Source organism: Crinia signifera, chromosome 8 (assembly GCF_055691185.1).
Source record: "Crinia signifera chromosome 8, ASM5569118v1, whole genome shotgun sequence".
Taxonomy (NCBI): domain Eukaryota; kingdom Metazoa; phylum Chordata; class Amphibia; order Anura; family Myobatrachidae; genus Crinia; species Crinia signifera.
The window spans coordinates 121,816,970-121,835,482 of NC_139224.1; the positions used below are offsets into that span (position 1 = coordinate 121,816,970).

General features: G+C 41.3%; 1 protein-coding gene across 4 annotated transcripts in view; it reads right to left on the reverse strand.

Moving 5' to 3' along the window:
* MTF2 (metal response element binding transcription factor 2) overlaps window positions 1–16,722 on the reverse strand; it is a 33,050-nt gene extending 16,328 nt beyond the window's left edge. For 2 of the 4 annotated variants that reach the window (XM_083157084.1, XM_083157083.1), the window contains exons 1-7: window positions 15,928–16,424; window positions 11,782–11,980; window positions 8,057–8,138; window positions 5,119–5,214; window positions 1,868–1,968; window positions 1,139–1,287; window positions 346–441 (exon numbers count right to left, since the gene is read on the reverse strand). In XM_083157084.1, the coding sequence (XP_083013210.1) occupies window positions 346–441; window positions 1,139–1,287; window positions 1,868–1,968; window positions 5,119–5,214; window positions 8,057–8,138; window positions 11,782–11,980; window positions 15,928–16,031 (827 nt within the window). In that variant the 5' untranslated portion in view covers window positions 16,032–16,424. The other 2 variants (XM_083157085.1, XM_083157086.1) reach the window with 2 other exon arrangements.
* Window positions 16,723–18,513: the final 1,791 nt, after the last annotated feature.

Sequence of the window (18,513 nt, forward strand, 5' to 3'; positions counted from 1 at the left end):
GGTGATAATGCACCAGCTATTCGTCTGTTTAAAAAATGACAGTTGAGTAGATTGGCGAGTTATCATGTTCCACTTTGCCAGGCTTAATACACCTGCGCCATTATGTCTTAGGTAGGGTGTGCAGTGTACCCCCACCCACTTAACCTTTATATATTTTTAACAATGTCAAAGACTTAAGGCTTATTTTCAGTGCTTGTTGCGTTAAGATAGTCTGAAACAAACTCTGCCAACTGGATGATTTGTATATTATAGATTCTTTATCACCGCTGTATTAGATTTTATCAGTACTTAATATTACTACCACACGGCATGACTCATTTTGTATAAAGTTTACACACTGCTCACCTGTCACCATAAAGCATAGGTTTCTGCAAGCATTGTACACAGGCCTCATGAAACCACTGCTTGCATTTACAGCACTGGAGCATCTTTAAATACCAGCTGTGAGGGGTAAAAAAAGAAAACACATTTACTACGGTGTTGTAATAGTAGTAAGAAGATCAAACTTTTTTATAGAATACTTCACTGAACACTAAGCCAAATTACCATGACCCTATAGGATCTAATCTGATTAGGCAGGCTGACATGCTACTTAACAGATGACCACATTAACTTGGGACAGGACTCCGATGCAGGTGCAACAGAGATAGTCAGACTGCGCAGGTGTCGCAGCTACAGTGTGGATGTGCCAAGGTGCCTTTTGCGATGTAAGGAACCAGTGGCAGAGTAACAGGAAAAGGCCATTTGGGGGAGGCAATGGAGAGCTTGCAAAAACATAAGTTTATGTTTGAGGCATGTTTCAGTTAGCGACTGCAATTTTGTACACAAAACAATGCACCAGCATTGCAGCTCTTGTGGCTATTCTGCACAGCCATGGAGGCACTCCGGAACATTCCATGCATTCTAGTTGCAGTTGTGGCGAAGTGGCTGAGCATATGGTGATGGCTGCAATGGGCACCTCTGTTCACGGAGGGCAGTTGCTACACTTGTGAGGCCTTGCATTTCAGTCACAAAAAAAAACAACTGCTGCTTTTGCATTTCAATTGCATCTGAATCAGGCCCATGGCCATTTGTTAACTAGAATGCACAGAGCCTCTTATACAATGTTTTGTTCTCAGCACCAAAAGACTGTACTCACTCTCCAGGACCCCCACAGTAACAGTAACATTGCTGCACATTGGTCTTGTGACCAACATCCCACTCCAAGTTTTCCACGTTGTATGGCAGACTCTGCTTCATGACCTGCAGGGCTTTGGCGTTGGGTCCTTTTTTCAATGCACCTCCCCTCTGAAAACACAATAATATTCAATTTATTTTAAGTATAAAGTAATTTGGTTTTAAATACATAAAGTACATCTTTGTCCCACAGACAGAATCATACACATGTCCAGATAGCCCAAGCCCTCATTTAAAAAGGAATTATTCCATAATTTGGAGCTTAGACAGGCACACTCCGCTTGCTCTGTTCACAAATTAATATGTATATAGAAAAAAACGCTAATAAATATGAGACAATTTGCCCAACTGTAGAAATACAGCAGTTCTACCAGCTTTGTTCTGGATGACGGGAGTACACCTATACGGCTGATATAAAAAACACGACCACAACTCAACCTTTTGTACCAGTCTACCTTTTCAGGGATGTACATTTTACCTGTGGATCTATTGCATTTCAAGCATATGGGGTTGACCTAATTATGGCAGACCCAAAATTATTAACACCCATCTGCTCCTACTTAAAACACTTGCCAACTGTTCCTCATCACATGTGCAACCAGCTTTGCACCTGGATTAGTGCATTAAAAAAATAAAATAAAAAACAAATCCTTTAAGAACAGGTCACCATCTTCATTCTAGTTCTATCTACCTTGGTTGTAGTGGCGAACACACACTGCCGACAAAGCCATTTCTCATCCGTATCGATCACGCTTGGGTCAATCTTCGGGGTGTGGCATAGTTGGTGATAACCTAAAACCAAACCCCAGAGAACAAATTCAGAAGTCCAAGCTTAACTATTGGTAAACTTGATGTTACCTTACACAATCCTATAGTTTACATATAAACTTCGTATAAAGATCATGTTTAATGGACTAAGTTGCCCATCAAGATTTTGTTAAACGTCACTTTTATTCTCTCTCCAATTAACAGATAAGTTGGTTTTGGAACCACACAACGCTATTCTGCAATAGCATAAGAATCCTAATTATAGCATAGCAAATGTTAAATACTTTGGAAACACTTAATTTTAATTAGATGATGCAAAAACATATGCAGTGGTTGGACAATGAAGATTTATTTATTTTTTTACCATTTATTGTAAAATTTCGAAAAATGGCAAATACTTTAGACAAACTTCAAATATATTTACCAGATTTTGTATGCAATAAGTTAGTAATTGCCTCTGCTAGTACTTCATTGGGCCACAACTGGCTTTGTTAATGGCTTTTACTCTGTGCATCATGCTCGCAATGTTATTTTTAGTTAATGGTTTCTATAATCATTATGCAAAACCTGAAATCAGTCAATCAGCTGTAATTGATACACCTTTTACGCCTAAAAGACGGGTCGCACCCAGCTCTAACTAGGTGCGACCCGGCTTTTGACCCATTTTACACCCAGGTACCGGTGACTTCAACGTAGACATGGCCTGAGCCAGTGCTGGGGGATGAGAGCATCTCCCAGAAACAGCTTTTCCATTGCAGTGAACAGGTCGCATCGACCTGGGTTACCAGTTTACGCTGCACTGCAACCCGGGTTAAACCAGTCTTCAACCTGGAACATTTGCCAGCCTGCAAACCTGGATTTTTGCAAGGTCCCGTGCAAAAAGCCAGGTCATTATGGGTGGTGTAAAAGGGGTATTTATGCACACAATTTCACTGATGGCATCTTTCATTTTCCTCTGTGACCAATATGCTTAGTGCCTGCATCAAGGCAATCACTTCTTTGATCCCACGGGACCTGGGCCAATAGAGGATTTCCTCTTAAAGGGCCTTATTTTGGTTCATTCTTTCTGACAAAATCCTTCTTAGATGGGCAAAACCATGTGCACTGCAGGTGGGGCAGGTGTTACTTGTGCAGAGAGAATTAGATTTGGGTGGGGTTTTACTTCAAAGTGAGATCTATATTGCAGTGTAAAAATAAAGCAGCCAATATTTTCCCTGCACAGAAACAAAATTACTCACCCAAATCTAATTCTCTCTGCACATGTTACATCTGCCCCCCTGCAGTGCACATGATTTTGTCCATCTAAGAAGGATTTTGTCAGAAAGAATGAACCAAAATAAGGCCCAAAGTTAGTAACTGCCTGTTACTAACTGCAGTGGGTGAGTATTTTGCTTCACCCATCAGGCTTTTTAAATAGCCCCTGGAGTGGAATAGGCCATGTGCTTGTAGACAAGCTGTGGCCACACGCAATGGGTGTCAGTAAGTTCCCACTGGTCACTCATCTGGACCAGGCACTGCACAGTAGCTGGAAGAGTGTGTAACTTAGGAGACTAGGCTCAACACAGAAAACAGCTAGAAAATGGAAATGTTTTTTACAATTCTGCTGGTCGCAAGACAAAGAGGCAGTTATATTGATGGCAAGATGTTTATTGCTCCGATAGCAAAAACACGCTTCCCCATTGTAAGTGTTGCATACAAATGTTCAAAGTAATACAACTTGACATCATAGAAGATATAAGTTTATATGAAGGGATAGATAGATATATCCTCTGACTGTCTCAAAACAATCACTGCGGCACCCGGTTCAGGAAAACAAATCACTTACGCAGGAGTGAAGAGCAACGTTTCGATTTTAATAAATAGGCAGGCATATTAAAAACGAAACGTTGCTGTTCACTCCTGCCTAAGTGATTTGTTTTCCTGAACCGGGTGCCGCTGTTATTGTTTTGAGACAATACCGCTGATACCGGCAATCGGCGGCAGGCGGGGGCACCCTCGGGTACCTCGCGCCGCACTGAACAAATCGGGAACCCCAATAGGAGGTAAAATTATACTATATAAAGACGATCCATTCTGGATCCAGTTCCGGGTCATGTGACCAAACAAACATGTAGAATCAGCATATTGAAATGTTTTTTCTGTGATTATAATGTCTTTCTACCAGTCCTATCTGCCTCCTGGACTGATCGAAACTAATATTAATACTCAACGGTTATTTTATTTTGTATATTTTTAAACCTTATATGCATACTAATCTATAGAGAAACATCAGTGAATCACAACAGGTGTCAATTAACACAGGTGTAGTAATCAAACACCAATTGAGAAACAAATCCACTGCTATTTAAACTGGGCTTGGAATATCAGTCCACACTTGCTCCTGAGGAAGCCGGCCACTGATACAGCCGGGGAAACGCATTGAGCCTGCTTATTTCTTGTGTCTGGACCCCCCCATCCACTTCAAAAGTGACCAGTCCTTTACTCCCGATGACAATAACCTCATTCCAAAACTGGACCTTCTTCTGGGATACACGCCATATTCCTAAATCCAGCAAAAAGGAGGACATTCACCAAATAGGGAGCCTTTACAACTCAAGGCAAGGACAATCTGGAGTCACCATCCCTGGATCAGCCCCATATCCAGGTGACACAAACAAGGATGGTAATATTACATTTTATTATGGAGTCCTAGACTTTTATTGCGCAAAATTGCCCACAACAAAATTCTACAGCACCAAGTGAATCATTTTTATTATCCTTAAATTTTATTATTGATGTATGCATACATATTTGTCTTTTATATTGATAGAATATTGTGAAAAATAAAAATTTATACTTTTTCAAACCGTTGAGTATATCTTATTGAAGCAGCCAGCGCCAGCACACCTTTTTTTCTTTCTAACGATTGTTTTGAGACAGTCAGAGGACGTATATTTCACCCCTGCAATAGGGTCTTCAGCAAGCACCGGTCATCTTTGCATGAATATTGAGGTGTACACATACACACCATTATTTTTGGAAGTACACATCTTAAAAATATGCAAAGACATAAAAGTATATAGTCTATATATGATTTATAGTCAGTCTGGAATAAATTCATTGCATGGAAACATTTAATTTAGTTGAGGATGTTGTACGGTCTGTGTGTAAAGTCTGAGTGCCAAGTATACAGACCTTGACCACACTTGTCACAAATAACAATTTCATTTGGCGCTTTGGAATATTCCTCCTGACATATGGTACAAACCATTTCCTCACTTTCAGTGGCCCCTGAAATAAAAAATATTGTTCATAATAATTTTAACTTATGTAATGTAATCTTTATATTGCTGTATAGAAGCATCCTAGTCTGGCTTCAGGTTTATGTGTAGGTGGGACAACACCTTAATTGCTACACAGGAATTTGTTACACCAGCTTCAATCTTAACATGGGAATTACTCAACTCAAGGTCAGGTCTCGTCTCTCATTTGGCCTCTGTTGAGCTCCATTATGGCTTTGAAGGAAGCAAACAGGACCTGACCTTTTATGGCCAACGGAGTTACTTTTGGTAAGGAAGAACGGTCCTGAACCACTGTTTCAGTGGTTCTCAGAAGATTAATGTGGGAAACCGTACCTGGAAGAGCAGGAGCGTTGCAGCCGATCTGTGTCTAGCATCAACTAGGACAACGTTGTTGCTGAATGGGCCCCAGTTCAGTTGGACACAAGGACGATCGTGGCCAGTTAGGCATTTCATCAGGAGCCATCCACTTGATACAACATGAACAGCTTGGCCTAACCAAGGTGCCAAATTAGTTGACTCGAGAGCCGGAGGAGGCATGGGTGACTTGGAGCCACAACATGCTGTCCAGGTTTGAGGGTGGCTACTCAAGTAAGTAACCTAGGTCTGAGTTCTCACCCAGTGGCAATGAATCCGGACCTACAGTAGAGGTTCACCACCAGATCGTCCCAAATGAGCACAGTGTGGCCAAGCAGATGGTGGATGTTTTTGTGGCTAAGATTGGTCATGTTTTTACTATACCACTCATGCAGTGGCACACAGTCACTGGGGACCAACTAATGCCTGAACAAGTATTGGAATTAATTTCCAGGAACCTTCTACCCACCCACTTATAATTTATATTCCAATCAAATTATAATCATTATTTATTTTTAAAGTTGTTACAGGTATGCTTTTATTATGATCAGATTTAAATCCAGACTATTTCCTGGCCAAGGAAAGACAGTGATTTGGTGATCATCGAACCACTTCATGGAACTCATGGCTGTGTGGCATGACGCTCCATCCTGCTGAAAGATACACTTTATAGCAGTTTGGTGCTCCGTGTGTGTCACATTATCTAATGCATATTGAAATGTTAGCAACTGTGCCTTGATATCCTTATAGCCCTTTTAAGGGCTATTGCCTGTCTGCTTGTGCAGCTCCTTTCTGTTGTGACAGCCTGCTCTTATATATCATGAGCAGCGGAGCCGCGGCTCTGTGAACTACATTAACCCTGTCACCTCCACACGATTTATTCAAGTGTGCGTTCTGAATGCAATGTACTTATTATACTACACTGCAGCAACTAGTGTAGTTCATTATATGTGACTCACCCCAGTCTATTACTATATACTTACATATAGACTAGGATGAGTCACAAATAATGAACTACACTAGTTACACTATAATAAGTACATTGCATTCAGAACGCACACTTGAATAAATCATGTGTGGAGGTGACAGGGTTAGTGTAGTTCACGGAGCCGCGGCTCATGATATATAAGAGCAGGCTGTCACAACAGAAAGGAGCTGCACAAGCAGACAGGCAATAGCCCTTAAAAGGGCTATAAGGATATCAAGGCACAGTTGCTAACATTTCAATATGCATTAGATAATGTGACACACACGGAGCACCAAACTGCTATAAAGCCAGGTATGCGACTACAGTCAGTTTGCCAGGGTGACTACCGCAGTCGCATACCCGTCTTTCTAGCAGTTTGGCGCAATGATAGAATATATATATATATATATATATATATATATATATATATATATATATATATATATATATATATATATATATATATATATATATATATATATATCTCTATATATCTCATTGTGCAGACAACCTCACTCCTTGTCTTCTGCAATATGATACTTTGTCTCAATTTAATGCTTATAAGAGCAATGTATGAAACATACAAAGTGAAACAGTTGCAGTAATACAATCAAGGTATAATTGCCGACTGACTGAAGACGCTTTCCGTGGTCTTTATAGCAGCCGGCAGGGTGACTAGGGAAAGATACGGTGACCTGCTATAAAGATGGGGTGCATGTATATTATGATTATTTCTTTAAATATACATGGGGAGAGGTGAACGCTTTTTGTGCTGTAGGAGAGATTATATAGCTATGGAATGCCCCACATGGGCGTTCCAGGTTTGGCAGTATAGTCGCAAGGACGGCAGCATATCGATCGAACGTGCGTACACACTGCACTTTTGTTCCGATATGAGGCCTTCCTGTCGGATGAAAATTAAACAGCAAAGAACCATCGCCCGACCGAGTATGGACGGTCAAGACAGTTTTTTGCCGTTTATCGCTCGTACGGGACAGCGTACACACCGATACAATTGAACGGCTGTCCGACCCAGAACGGAAGAACGGCACGACAATTGTATATATGTGTACCCATGTGCACTGCAGGGGGGCAGATGTAACAGGTGCAGATAGAATTAGATTTGGGTGAGTTATTTTGTTTCTGTGCAGGGAAAATACTGACTGCTTTATTTTTACACTGCAATATAGATCTCCCCACCCAAATCTAACTCTCTCTGCACATGTTATATCTGCCCCACCTGCAGTGCACATGGTTTTGTCCATTTGAGAAGGAATTTGCCTCTAAGAGTGAACCAGAATAAGGCCCAATGTCAGGGGAAAGCTTTGAGAACTGCAATTGCCGCATTTCCCTGTTTCTATGAAGCACTAGATCGTATGTGCTGTGCAATAGATTTATTCACAGCATTTCAGTGCATATAGTTACTATGGAAGAAAACAATACAATTTATACCAGAGACTTCATTTCAGGCTTGACCAGGACAGTTTACATACAATGCTCTTTCCCTTACCTGTCTGTATGTCCTTCCAGAGTACCCAAGATTTGGAGCTGTCTTCGAATAAGACAAAACAGCTCTGATTAAACTTATCTATCTGTAATGGAAATAACAGAACCAGCATTACATATGGTCTTCATGCAGATAGGAGGTAAAACAGTTGTAAAGAAATTCAAACTACTTTAGCATACATAATAGGCAGAGATATATAGACCAACATCATACAGTGATTGATAAAGTTTTAAAATCTCAGTGGCTGCTATTTAACAAAGTTAGAATTAAATACTCAAATATGCAAATCTGTGAAATACTCAAATATGCAAATCTGTGAAATACTCAAATATGCAAATCTGTGATATAGTAAAGTATTAATTGAACCATTAATGCTCAAATGCATAAAATGTTCCTTCGGAGGGATGCCATTGCTAGCCAGACATGTAGATCGGAGTTATACTGTACATATACATAACAGTTCAACCACTACAGCAGTGTTTTTCAACCACTGTGTCGTGGCACACTAGTGTGCCTTGAGCTGTTCTCAAGTGTGCCCCCAGATCTAGAGATGTCTAAACTAGTTTACAGCCACCACCAGTTCAAGTGTTATTTACTGGTCTCCTCTTTTCATTTAAAGGGCCAATGTATTTTATTTGTGTTACCTGTGGGGACCAGTGTGATTGTTTTTTTATATGGGGGCAACAGGTTTGTATTTTTCCTGTGGGGATCTCATGGTGTGCCTTAGAAATTTTTAAATCTTAGTGTGCCGCAAGGTAAAAAGGTTGAAAATCACTGCACTACAGCAAGACATAACAGACTGTTACTAAGTGGTAATTATGGCCTTAAAGTCGCCTGCTGTAGGAAATTTACAAAAACTCCCCATACAGACATATGAAGAAAAGTGACTGGGTGCGATTCAGAGATGAACTGTTCCTGCTAGGCTGCTTCAGCAGGACTCCATGCTCTGGCATATTGTGCCCTACCCTTATAGAGGTCCCTTGCTGAAAAAGCCTGCCCTCCACACCCACAGGCCATAGTGTCCCGTGGGTGGGAACAATTGCAGTTTAGCACTCACCGCCAAAATAGATGTGCATGGTACCTAGCCAGAGAATGGGTGGAGATCTCTGTAAGTGTTGGGCACACCTCAATAGTGATGGGATACACCCCTGTTCAATACCCTAACTAAATGGCCACACAGGTGTAGAAGTACCCCATTTCCTGGACGGCACACTGCTGGCTGATAACCCTAACACTAGAGTTCTACGTAAACCATGCACCTCCGATGTTTGTTATCTAAAGTGCAGAAGCAGTACTGCTTTTGTGCAAGTCTCCTTCCACGAGATCTCTCAGTGCCCTCAAACCAATGCCAATCATGAACATTGGCCGGACTAATGTATAATCCAGGTTGCAGTTTGAGATGCCTTTTACATTTTTCGCTCTATTTTATTCTACATACATATACACACACACATTTTTTTTTCTTTATATATACACATACACACACACACACACACACACACACACACACACACACACTGTGGATGGTGTATAATACTCAGAGACTCTGCCTCTGGGTGGTATATCCGTACTATACTATGCCTGTTGTGGGGGAGGGGGGCTGGAGGTCATGACTTTCAGCCCTGGTCAATTATTTGCTACAATATCCGGTTCATTGTTTTCTACAAAGCTTTCCTCCTTTTATAGGAAACAGGGTTTGTAACACAACTTTCGCCACATTTTATGTTAATACTCTATTTAGTGCCCCATGTTGCCCATATGGCCAATATCCTGTATTTGGGTGGGATGGGGTAAGGGTTTGTGTGGTAAGGATAGCTAGAATGGAGTTTTTTTTAAATCCTGTGAGGACTGTTTCGGAGCAGTTTTAGCTATAACCACTAATTTACTGCCTCTAAGTTTAGTGGGTAGATTGGGATTAGATAGTGTAGTTAGAAGGGAGGGGCCAGGTTGTTATTGGGAACCAAGTATACCTGAGTTGGGGCTAGGCTATACAGGGTGGGGGGGGGGGGGGTTGCTTTGGGTAGTTTAGGTATTATATTCAAGACAGTGGGTTACTTATTTTATATTTTTATTCCCCTGTCTGACCAGACTTTTGACTCTGAAATGATAATTTCTCCTAATTTATAGCTTTTCTTAGCTGGGAAATATACTGTCAAATCAGACGTCTATATCCGTATTGTCATACTCTTTACTATATTTTGGTGTGGTATTTCACTATGTATGTATGTATGTATGTATGTATGTATGTATGTATGTATGTATGTATGTATGTATGTATGTATGTATGTATATCATATACCCGGTAGTACCTAGAACCCAGATGGCGCCTTTGGGCAATAGAGCTTGAAATATCCTGCATTACAGAGTTTTTACTTGTTATGTCCACATGCAATACCTTTATTTTTACTGTTGCTTTCATGCATCATTGCAGTATTAACATTACCCTGGCCGCACATTTTTGCATTAATACCATGTGTTGTCATCTCATCACTCGTGAATTTCATGGTCTGTCTGCAAACTATTTGCCTGTATCGGGAGTTTACTTGGCATAATTTAAAATTTCAATAAAAATTATTAAATAAAAAATAAAAAAAAATTATAGGAGGCAAGATAGTGAGGTGACCGCTGAAGCCAACAATTCCATCATGAACTAATCTAAAAACATAAGTGTATAGCAAGGACCTAGGAGTTATGCAGATCAGTAACCATGGCTGTTGTAAGGCAAGTAATGTTGCCCGGTTTCAGTAAAATAGGGTTGATTTGCGAATACGCTGATTAGTGGTCAACTCTGAATCAGGCACCATATGCGTAACCTGCATAATTTATCCTTTATTAAAGACTAGAGAAAAACATGATGCAGGAGATTACTATACACAACCCGTTATCTGAAAATATGTCTGCAATTAAGGGAAATCTAAATAAAAGCCTGTCTGAATTGTACAACACAGACAAGTTACAAGCACAGGTATGTTTGCTATATTTGCTCCTTAAGCACCCTGGGCGGTATCCTATGTGTCACAAAATGTTATAATCATATGTCTACAGCTCCTGGAGCAAGCAACTTGGAAGCTTTCACTTCAATTTAGAATATATACAAAAATAATATACTCAAAGTACATGTACTCTGCAGCACAACTTGGGAAAGATACAGTTCACCCTTGACATAACCTCCTGTAATTGTAGGTAGGTATCCTGTACAGCAGGTATGGGGAACCTTCGGCCCTCCAGCCGTTGTTGAACTACACATCCCAGCATGCCCTGCAACAGTTGTAGCATGGCCACATAGCAAAACTGTAACAAGGAATTCTGGGACGTGTAGTTCCACAACAGCTGGAGGGCCAAAGGTTCCCCATCCCTGCTGTACAGTTTATATTCATTAATCCCTAGCTACAATCAATAGTGGGTAACCAGACATTAACTGAAACAGAATTGTTGGTGACACCAGCTCTTTCAAATTATTTGTCATTAATTTATTTGATAATTGATGCAGAGACCAATTAGAGAGCTCAGGAAATACCCTTGAAGATATTTACAGCTTAGTTTCCCGGCAGTAGGTTTGCTCTGCAGAAAGAGGGTTAAAGGAAGCAGGGAGGTGACCCCTGTTAGGATTCCATCCATCAAGACATCAGCATCTGTATTCTGACCACAGTCATCCCCACCGCTAATCATTCGTATGCAACCCCTTGGTTTTATACACTTCAAATGTGGTGACATTGAGAGGTTTCTACCTTTTTGATAGTTCCAAGATAAAACAATCCATCTGACCATCTTGCTAAGACATCTTGTCCTTCTTCAAATTTACACAGTGGTCTCTTCGGCTTCGGTCCATGCCGTACAGATGCTTTTGCCGAAGACTCTAAGGCAGTCTTATTTTGCCGAAAATTTGATTTTTTAAGGACCAATGAATTACTCACAGCAGTTGCGTCTCTGAAAATGGAAAGAAAAATATATTCACCCATGATAAATACAATGACAAGCAAAGAGAAAAGTAAAAGGAAGGTTAAAAAATGTAACTAAATAAAATCAACTGGCCTGATATCCCCAGCAAAAATATAGAGATGAAATAAAAGGAGAGCAAAAAAGTTCACTTTGTAGAAGTTACATTCTAAAGCATATGCAAAAGTAGCACAAACTTCATATAAACCGTAAGCAAGGAAATAAAATTCAGCATAACTAAAAGCACTTCTAGTTCTATATAAACACACAATCACTCCTACCTGCAAGCCTAAAAACTCATAAAACTCATAAAGCACCCCAATATACCTGTATAATTTTGTACCCGAATTAAAGACTTCCTAATTAGTCATTCATGAGGTGTCCTAGTTCTTAACTAAATCCCAACATATTTACCTTAAAACATGGATTTCCCTCACCTTAGGGGGTTAGAAATTAAATTTGCCATAAACCTTACCGCTGATCGTATTTTACATAACCGAAAAGCAGCTTTTCGCGGCTCGCAATAAACATGGGATAGTGCATTAGGTTCCGCAGGAAGCGCCACCAGGCATCACAACGATGCACATAATTGGCAATTATAAAAAGGAAAACATTGCAAGATTTAACTCCCACCTCTTTAGGGCATTATGAAAAACTTGCGATGCCCCAGTAAGGAATGGCACGTTGTGTTGGGGGAAATGCATTTTCAAAAAAAAAAAATTGCCTAGAACCATTGGCTTTATTTTTTTTAAATAAGGTTTGCAATATCTCCTCCATAGCCTCAAAAAGTATGTATGATACATGAAAAATAATTTATTGAAAAAAAAAAAAGTTATAGTAATTTATCTTTCCTGGTTTTTATCTGCAATACAGTATATACGTTAAAGCCTATGCTTCATAGGAACACAGAAACCGTTGTGTGCACCAATGTGCCTACCAGGCACACTTGCATGTGTCCAATGTTACACCTCCTCACATCGCCTACCAAAATAAAAGGTTCTGTGACAATTGGGATTTAATATGTGGACATTGCGTTATGTAACAGCCCTGCTTCCCCCCCTGAATTTAAACATAAGTAAGAGCAAAGGCAGTAGAGGCCAAGCCAAGTCATTTCCACATTCATAAAGACTTCAGCAGGTCGCAAATTTTGGAATAACATCGCAGCAACAGCAAGGAAAGATCAACTATCAAAGTGAGGGTAAATTCAACTGTTTACGCTAGCAGCCGACAGTGCAAGCGCCGGCAGGCGCTTGACAATGCAATTCTTTTAATCACCTTTACAGCTTGTACCCTCATGCTCAAATGGCACTTCTTTACATTGCACTTAGCAGGGCATAGCACTTTTACATGGCTTAGCCCAATGCAATCAGAGAAAAAAAGAAAACTGAATGGCGTCCCCCAACTTCATGTCTTTTTTAAATGGGAGATCAAGTACACAAACAGCATTTTTCATGACATTAATCCCAAACAGGTTAACTTTTGAAGCAGAAAAAAGGGAAGCGGGTATACAGCCCCGAGATAATCTGAGGATGTAAGTTTAGACAACATAGCCGGCAATGATAGTAAACCATTTCCTGGCAGTGGAACACCAGCCTCTCCAAAGCAGCTGGGCCATTGTTCAGTTATGTCTAGTAGACTCTTCATTTACAAGCTGCAGTGTTGCAAGCGCAGCATATCTGCTTCCTGTTCAAACAAACCGCTTACAGTACTTGGTATACTCTGCACACACTAGACTAGAGACCACCAGGCTAATAAAATCTGACATTCAAAGCTTATTTGAAAACTCATACACCACAGATCTCCAGCCATTCATAAACGCTAGGGTAGATTCAATCTATATATACTTGAGTATAAGTCGACCTGAATATAAGCCGAGGCACCTAATTTTACAACAAAAAACTGGGAAAACATTGACTCAAGTGGGACCCTCACTCGAGTATAAGCCGAGGGGAGCTTTTTCAGCATAAAAAAATGTTCTGAAAAAGTAGGCTTATACTTATGGTAATAAGATGTGCTGCATTTCTAATAGTGCTAACATTGCAAGTGTCCCTTTACGCCTCTATAGGGTGCAAGACAAACTTATGCAGTGGGCCTGAGGTGCTGGTCCGTAGTTTTGGAGACACTTTGTTGCCAGACTTTGGGATTTACTACCACCTAACCCAGCTTGGACCCGCTTCTTCTACTTCCCCAGTCCTTTATGGTGCAACTGGAACTACATCTTTTCGGGAAACCACCACCTGCTCAATATTGGGACTCCAGCTATTTGCAACGCCATATTCCAGAATTTGGAAACACACAGGCTGTCAACCCAATCAGGTATATGGACACCCTTCATTCCAGCACTTTTTAATGTTATACATTATCAGCGGGGACTACGTTCATCATTAAAGAAGCAATCATAGGAACAAGCGGGACTGCAAATAAGTATAATTATATTCTCTTCCCATTTCTATCCCAAGTCTCACCCCAGTTAATTCAATGAGGTCTATTTTAATGATTTAATGTTATCAAATTGTCAAGGAATCCTAGTAATTTTTTACTGATTATTATTACTTTTTATATTATTTTATTTACTAAAAAAAATACTTTTATTATTGTGATACCCAATTGATCTGAGTTCATTATCTAGCGCTCCACTTTTTTCCCTTATGTTCCATAATTTTGTGAAACTTTGAAAAACTACTGATGCTGAATCAGGCCCATAAATTAACCGTATGAAACATTCCGTTACCACTGTGCACAGAAAAGGCAATACACTTATCACATGCAGTACATTCTTGCCAAAAAGCATGGAAAGGCACATAAAATTAAAAAAAAAAAAAAAGTGTTTACATTCCAGCAAAGCCTGAACAAATGAAACGAAGTAAACAACGATGTACGCAGTAGTGGATTATTGCTGATACTATAAGCCTCGTACACACGAGGCAATTTCTGCTAATCTGAATTCTGGTCCCAGTGCTTCCTGGCGGCTAGATCGCCCATACTCACGTAGCGGTGTGTATTTGGTCGATCTGAGTTAACCAATGTTCTCTGGTTAGAACACTGGCGATCCAACTAGATCTTGACTACATGTAGTCAAGATTTAGTCAGACAATTGCGACTTACAGGAACCACGCATCGCCGTCGCTCAGAGGCATACACACACACAGTGATCTGTTCTTAATTTCTAAAGGTGCCCGCACTAGAAAGATCTGTGATGTTAAGATTTCCCTTGAACTCCATCAGTCCTGGACAAAAGATTTTGTGCAAAAAGTAGAAGGAACATTAAATACTCAGACCACCTGATTTCTCGAGTAAAGGTGCCCATATACGTTGCGATTTTAACATGCGTTTTGAACTTTTAAAGTTCAAAGCGCATTGCTTTGGTTAAAATCGCAGCGTGTACCTGCGGGGATGCGAGTGCCACAGGTACAATATTGTCTGCATCTGCAGGCAGTACTTTTTGTGCTAAAACGCATTGCATCAGTTTTGCAGTACATGCAATGCGATGTCAATTCAGAGACTATTAACTTTAAAAAAAAAAAAAAAGAGGAGGCTAAATCGCATCGTATACGCACAGTTTATCGCATCCCCTACAAGTGCCAAAATCGCATGGCACAATGAAGTACAAAACGCAAAGCACCTAAAAATTGCAACGTGTATGGGCACCTTTACACAGATCTTTAGCTGCATCTTCTGATCTACTCCCTGCAGCACAGAAGATGCAGCGGGAGTTCGCATCCGATTACGAACCATTTGTAGTAAAAATCATCTGATCAGTCGAAACTTGGCCCAAAAAATAAAAAAATCACTGTAGTGTGTGGACACCTTAAGCTGTTTAGACAGATCACTTAGAAATAGGGCTAAAACACTCTCGCGTGTATGAGCCTTAAGGCAAATAAGCAAAAAACATTAATATACAATATATATGTAAATGACCATATTAATATGAAGTTTACCTGTAAAGACTACTGTGGGAATTCAATACTCCGCAATTGACATGCTTTGCCGTTCCAGAATGACAAACTGCATCCACCTGGGCAACTGTAATTAGCAGATCCATGCACAGCCAGTGCTACCCACAGCACTACTGATGCCAGCCCTGGCCTGTCCCACAGCATCACATGTACACTCAGCCGGTGAGACTCGCTCGCCCCATCAGCAGCAGGTATACTTGGGTGTAACGCCCGTGCTTACCCGGAGACTCAGGACCCCATATGCCGGTATTAAGTGTTCCATTAGCTCCGTGGAATCGGCCTGCTGGGAGCCACTGGGTCGCAGAGCTTGCGCTCCATATCAGCAGCTCGCCCAGCAGGAGAGTGCCCTTTGTGTCCAGGCTCATTATTATTCCAGTCACACTCTCTAGGCAGCAGAAGGCCGGGAACCGCCGCATGGGTGACCCGACACCGCAGCAGCCCGCAACCGACGGTAGCCCCGATACCACTCACCCCCTCCCCGGCCCACTTACCTCATCGGTCACTTCAGTAGTGCGGAGCGATCCCCACAGCGAAATCACAAGTCCGCGCTGCCAGCGGCTCCGCAGTCCGTGCTGCGCCCGGGGCTCCCTCTGCGGTAAGGGGGGGAGGGGAAATGGCGGCCGGCGGCGGCTCAGGGCTTACATGGACAGCGCAAACGGCCCGGTTCGGTTACAGCCCTTCGCCATTTTGGTTTCCCGCGGAGAACGCGATGTATTATGGGGACAAATACAAACAGCCTTCACCAACCGCCGCACTGCTCCATAGTGGGAGATGCCGGGCGCCGGTCACGTGGGGAGTGCGTGAGGGCGAGTCGGCCATCTTTGAATTGGGTCTTACCTGTTTATCTAAGGATGTAACCTGAGAGTTGCGGGGCATGTTTTAATAACGCAGTGTTCGTGGTCTGAGGGAAAGTGGGAGGTATTTAGGAGATCTGACCTCGGTGTGGGTGGGCAGGCTAGCTATAGGTGTGTGACGGTCATATAGTATACCTGGCTACCTCATAAATAAGATAAAGCTTTTATAAACGTGTCCAAGGAAGTGGCCCTTGCAATTGTTCTTCCTTTGTGTACTGCTCTACCAAACTGGCAATAAATAATGTTATCCTACATTACCAGGGAAGTCGAGCATTTTCTCAGGGCCAGATGTACTAAGCTTCAAAAGTGATAAAATGGAGAGTGATAAACAGACAACCAATCAGCTCCTGCCTAACATTTTTCAAACACAGTCTGTGACATGGCAAGTAGGAGCTGATTGGCTGACTGTTTATCACTCTCCATTTTATCACTTTTACAGTACATCTGGGCCTTAATCCATATATGTCCGGTTTTTACTTAGTCCCTGTCCTCCTTGGGGAATGTTAATATGACAGGTGGGATGTGCTAACAGTAACATTTCCCATATGTACTAAGCTCCAGGCTTTGCTCTGGAGGGCAATGGTGCTTCCCTATATTTTTTTTTCCCCTCATCAGTGCTGTCAGAGGGATCCGATTAGCTCCCTCCCAGAATCCACAAATGACCCGCATCCTTCTGCACATGCGCAGATGTACTCCCAGGTCATAAACCTGGATGTCTCTTTTGGATTTCAGTATCATCTGTATGCGGATGATACTCAGCTCTACCTATCCTCCCCGGACCTGTCCCCATCTGTATTGAGCCGTGTCTCTGAATGCCTTTCTACTGTTTCATCCTGGATGTCATCTCGCCACCTCAAACTTAATATTTCAAAAACAGAATTAATTATATTTCCACCAATAAATATTAGTTGCCAACCTGATATCTCTATTGCTGTTGAGAATATGACAATCACTCCTACCTCTCAAGCTCGCTGCCTATATGTTATCCTTGACTCTGAACTTTCCTTTGTACCCCACATTCAATCTTTCTCAAAATCATGCCACATGCACCTAAAAAACATATTCAAAACTCACCCTTACCTTACACAAGACACTGCAAAAACTCTAATCTATGTTCTCATCATCTCACGCATTGATTATTGCAATAGTCTCCTTATTGGCCTTCCCCAATACAGACTCTCACCACTACAGACCATCATGTATGCAGCTGCGAGGCTAATCTTCCTAGCCAGACGTTCATCGTCTGCAAAGCTACTCTGTCAGTCACTTCATTGGTTACCTGTATTCTACCGTATTCAATACAAAATTCTTTTAATTACACACAAAGCCATGAACCAAACTACACCAACATACATATCTTCTCTTATCTCAAAATATCTTCCAACACGATCTCTACGCTCCTCCCAAGATCTGCGTCTCATCCACACTCATTACTCGCTTCCATTTCTGATTGCAAGACTTTCTTCGGGCTGCACCCACTCTGTGGAATGCTCTCCTAAGCACAATAAGACTCTCCTCAAGTCTCCAAACCTATAAGCGTTCCCTGAAAACTCACCTCTTCAGGCAGCTTATCAAATTCCAGAACCAGCCACAGAACCTTTTTATTCTGGTGGAATCGATACAATAAAGAATACAGTATCTATCCTTATGTATCAATACCTATCTCCCTATAGATTGTAAGCTTGCGAGCAGGGCCCTCCTACCTTTTGACTGT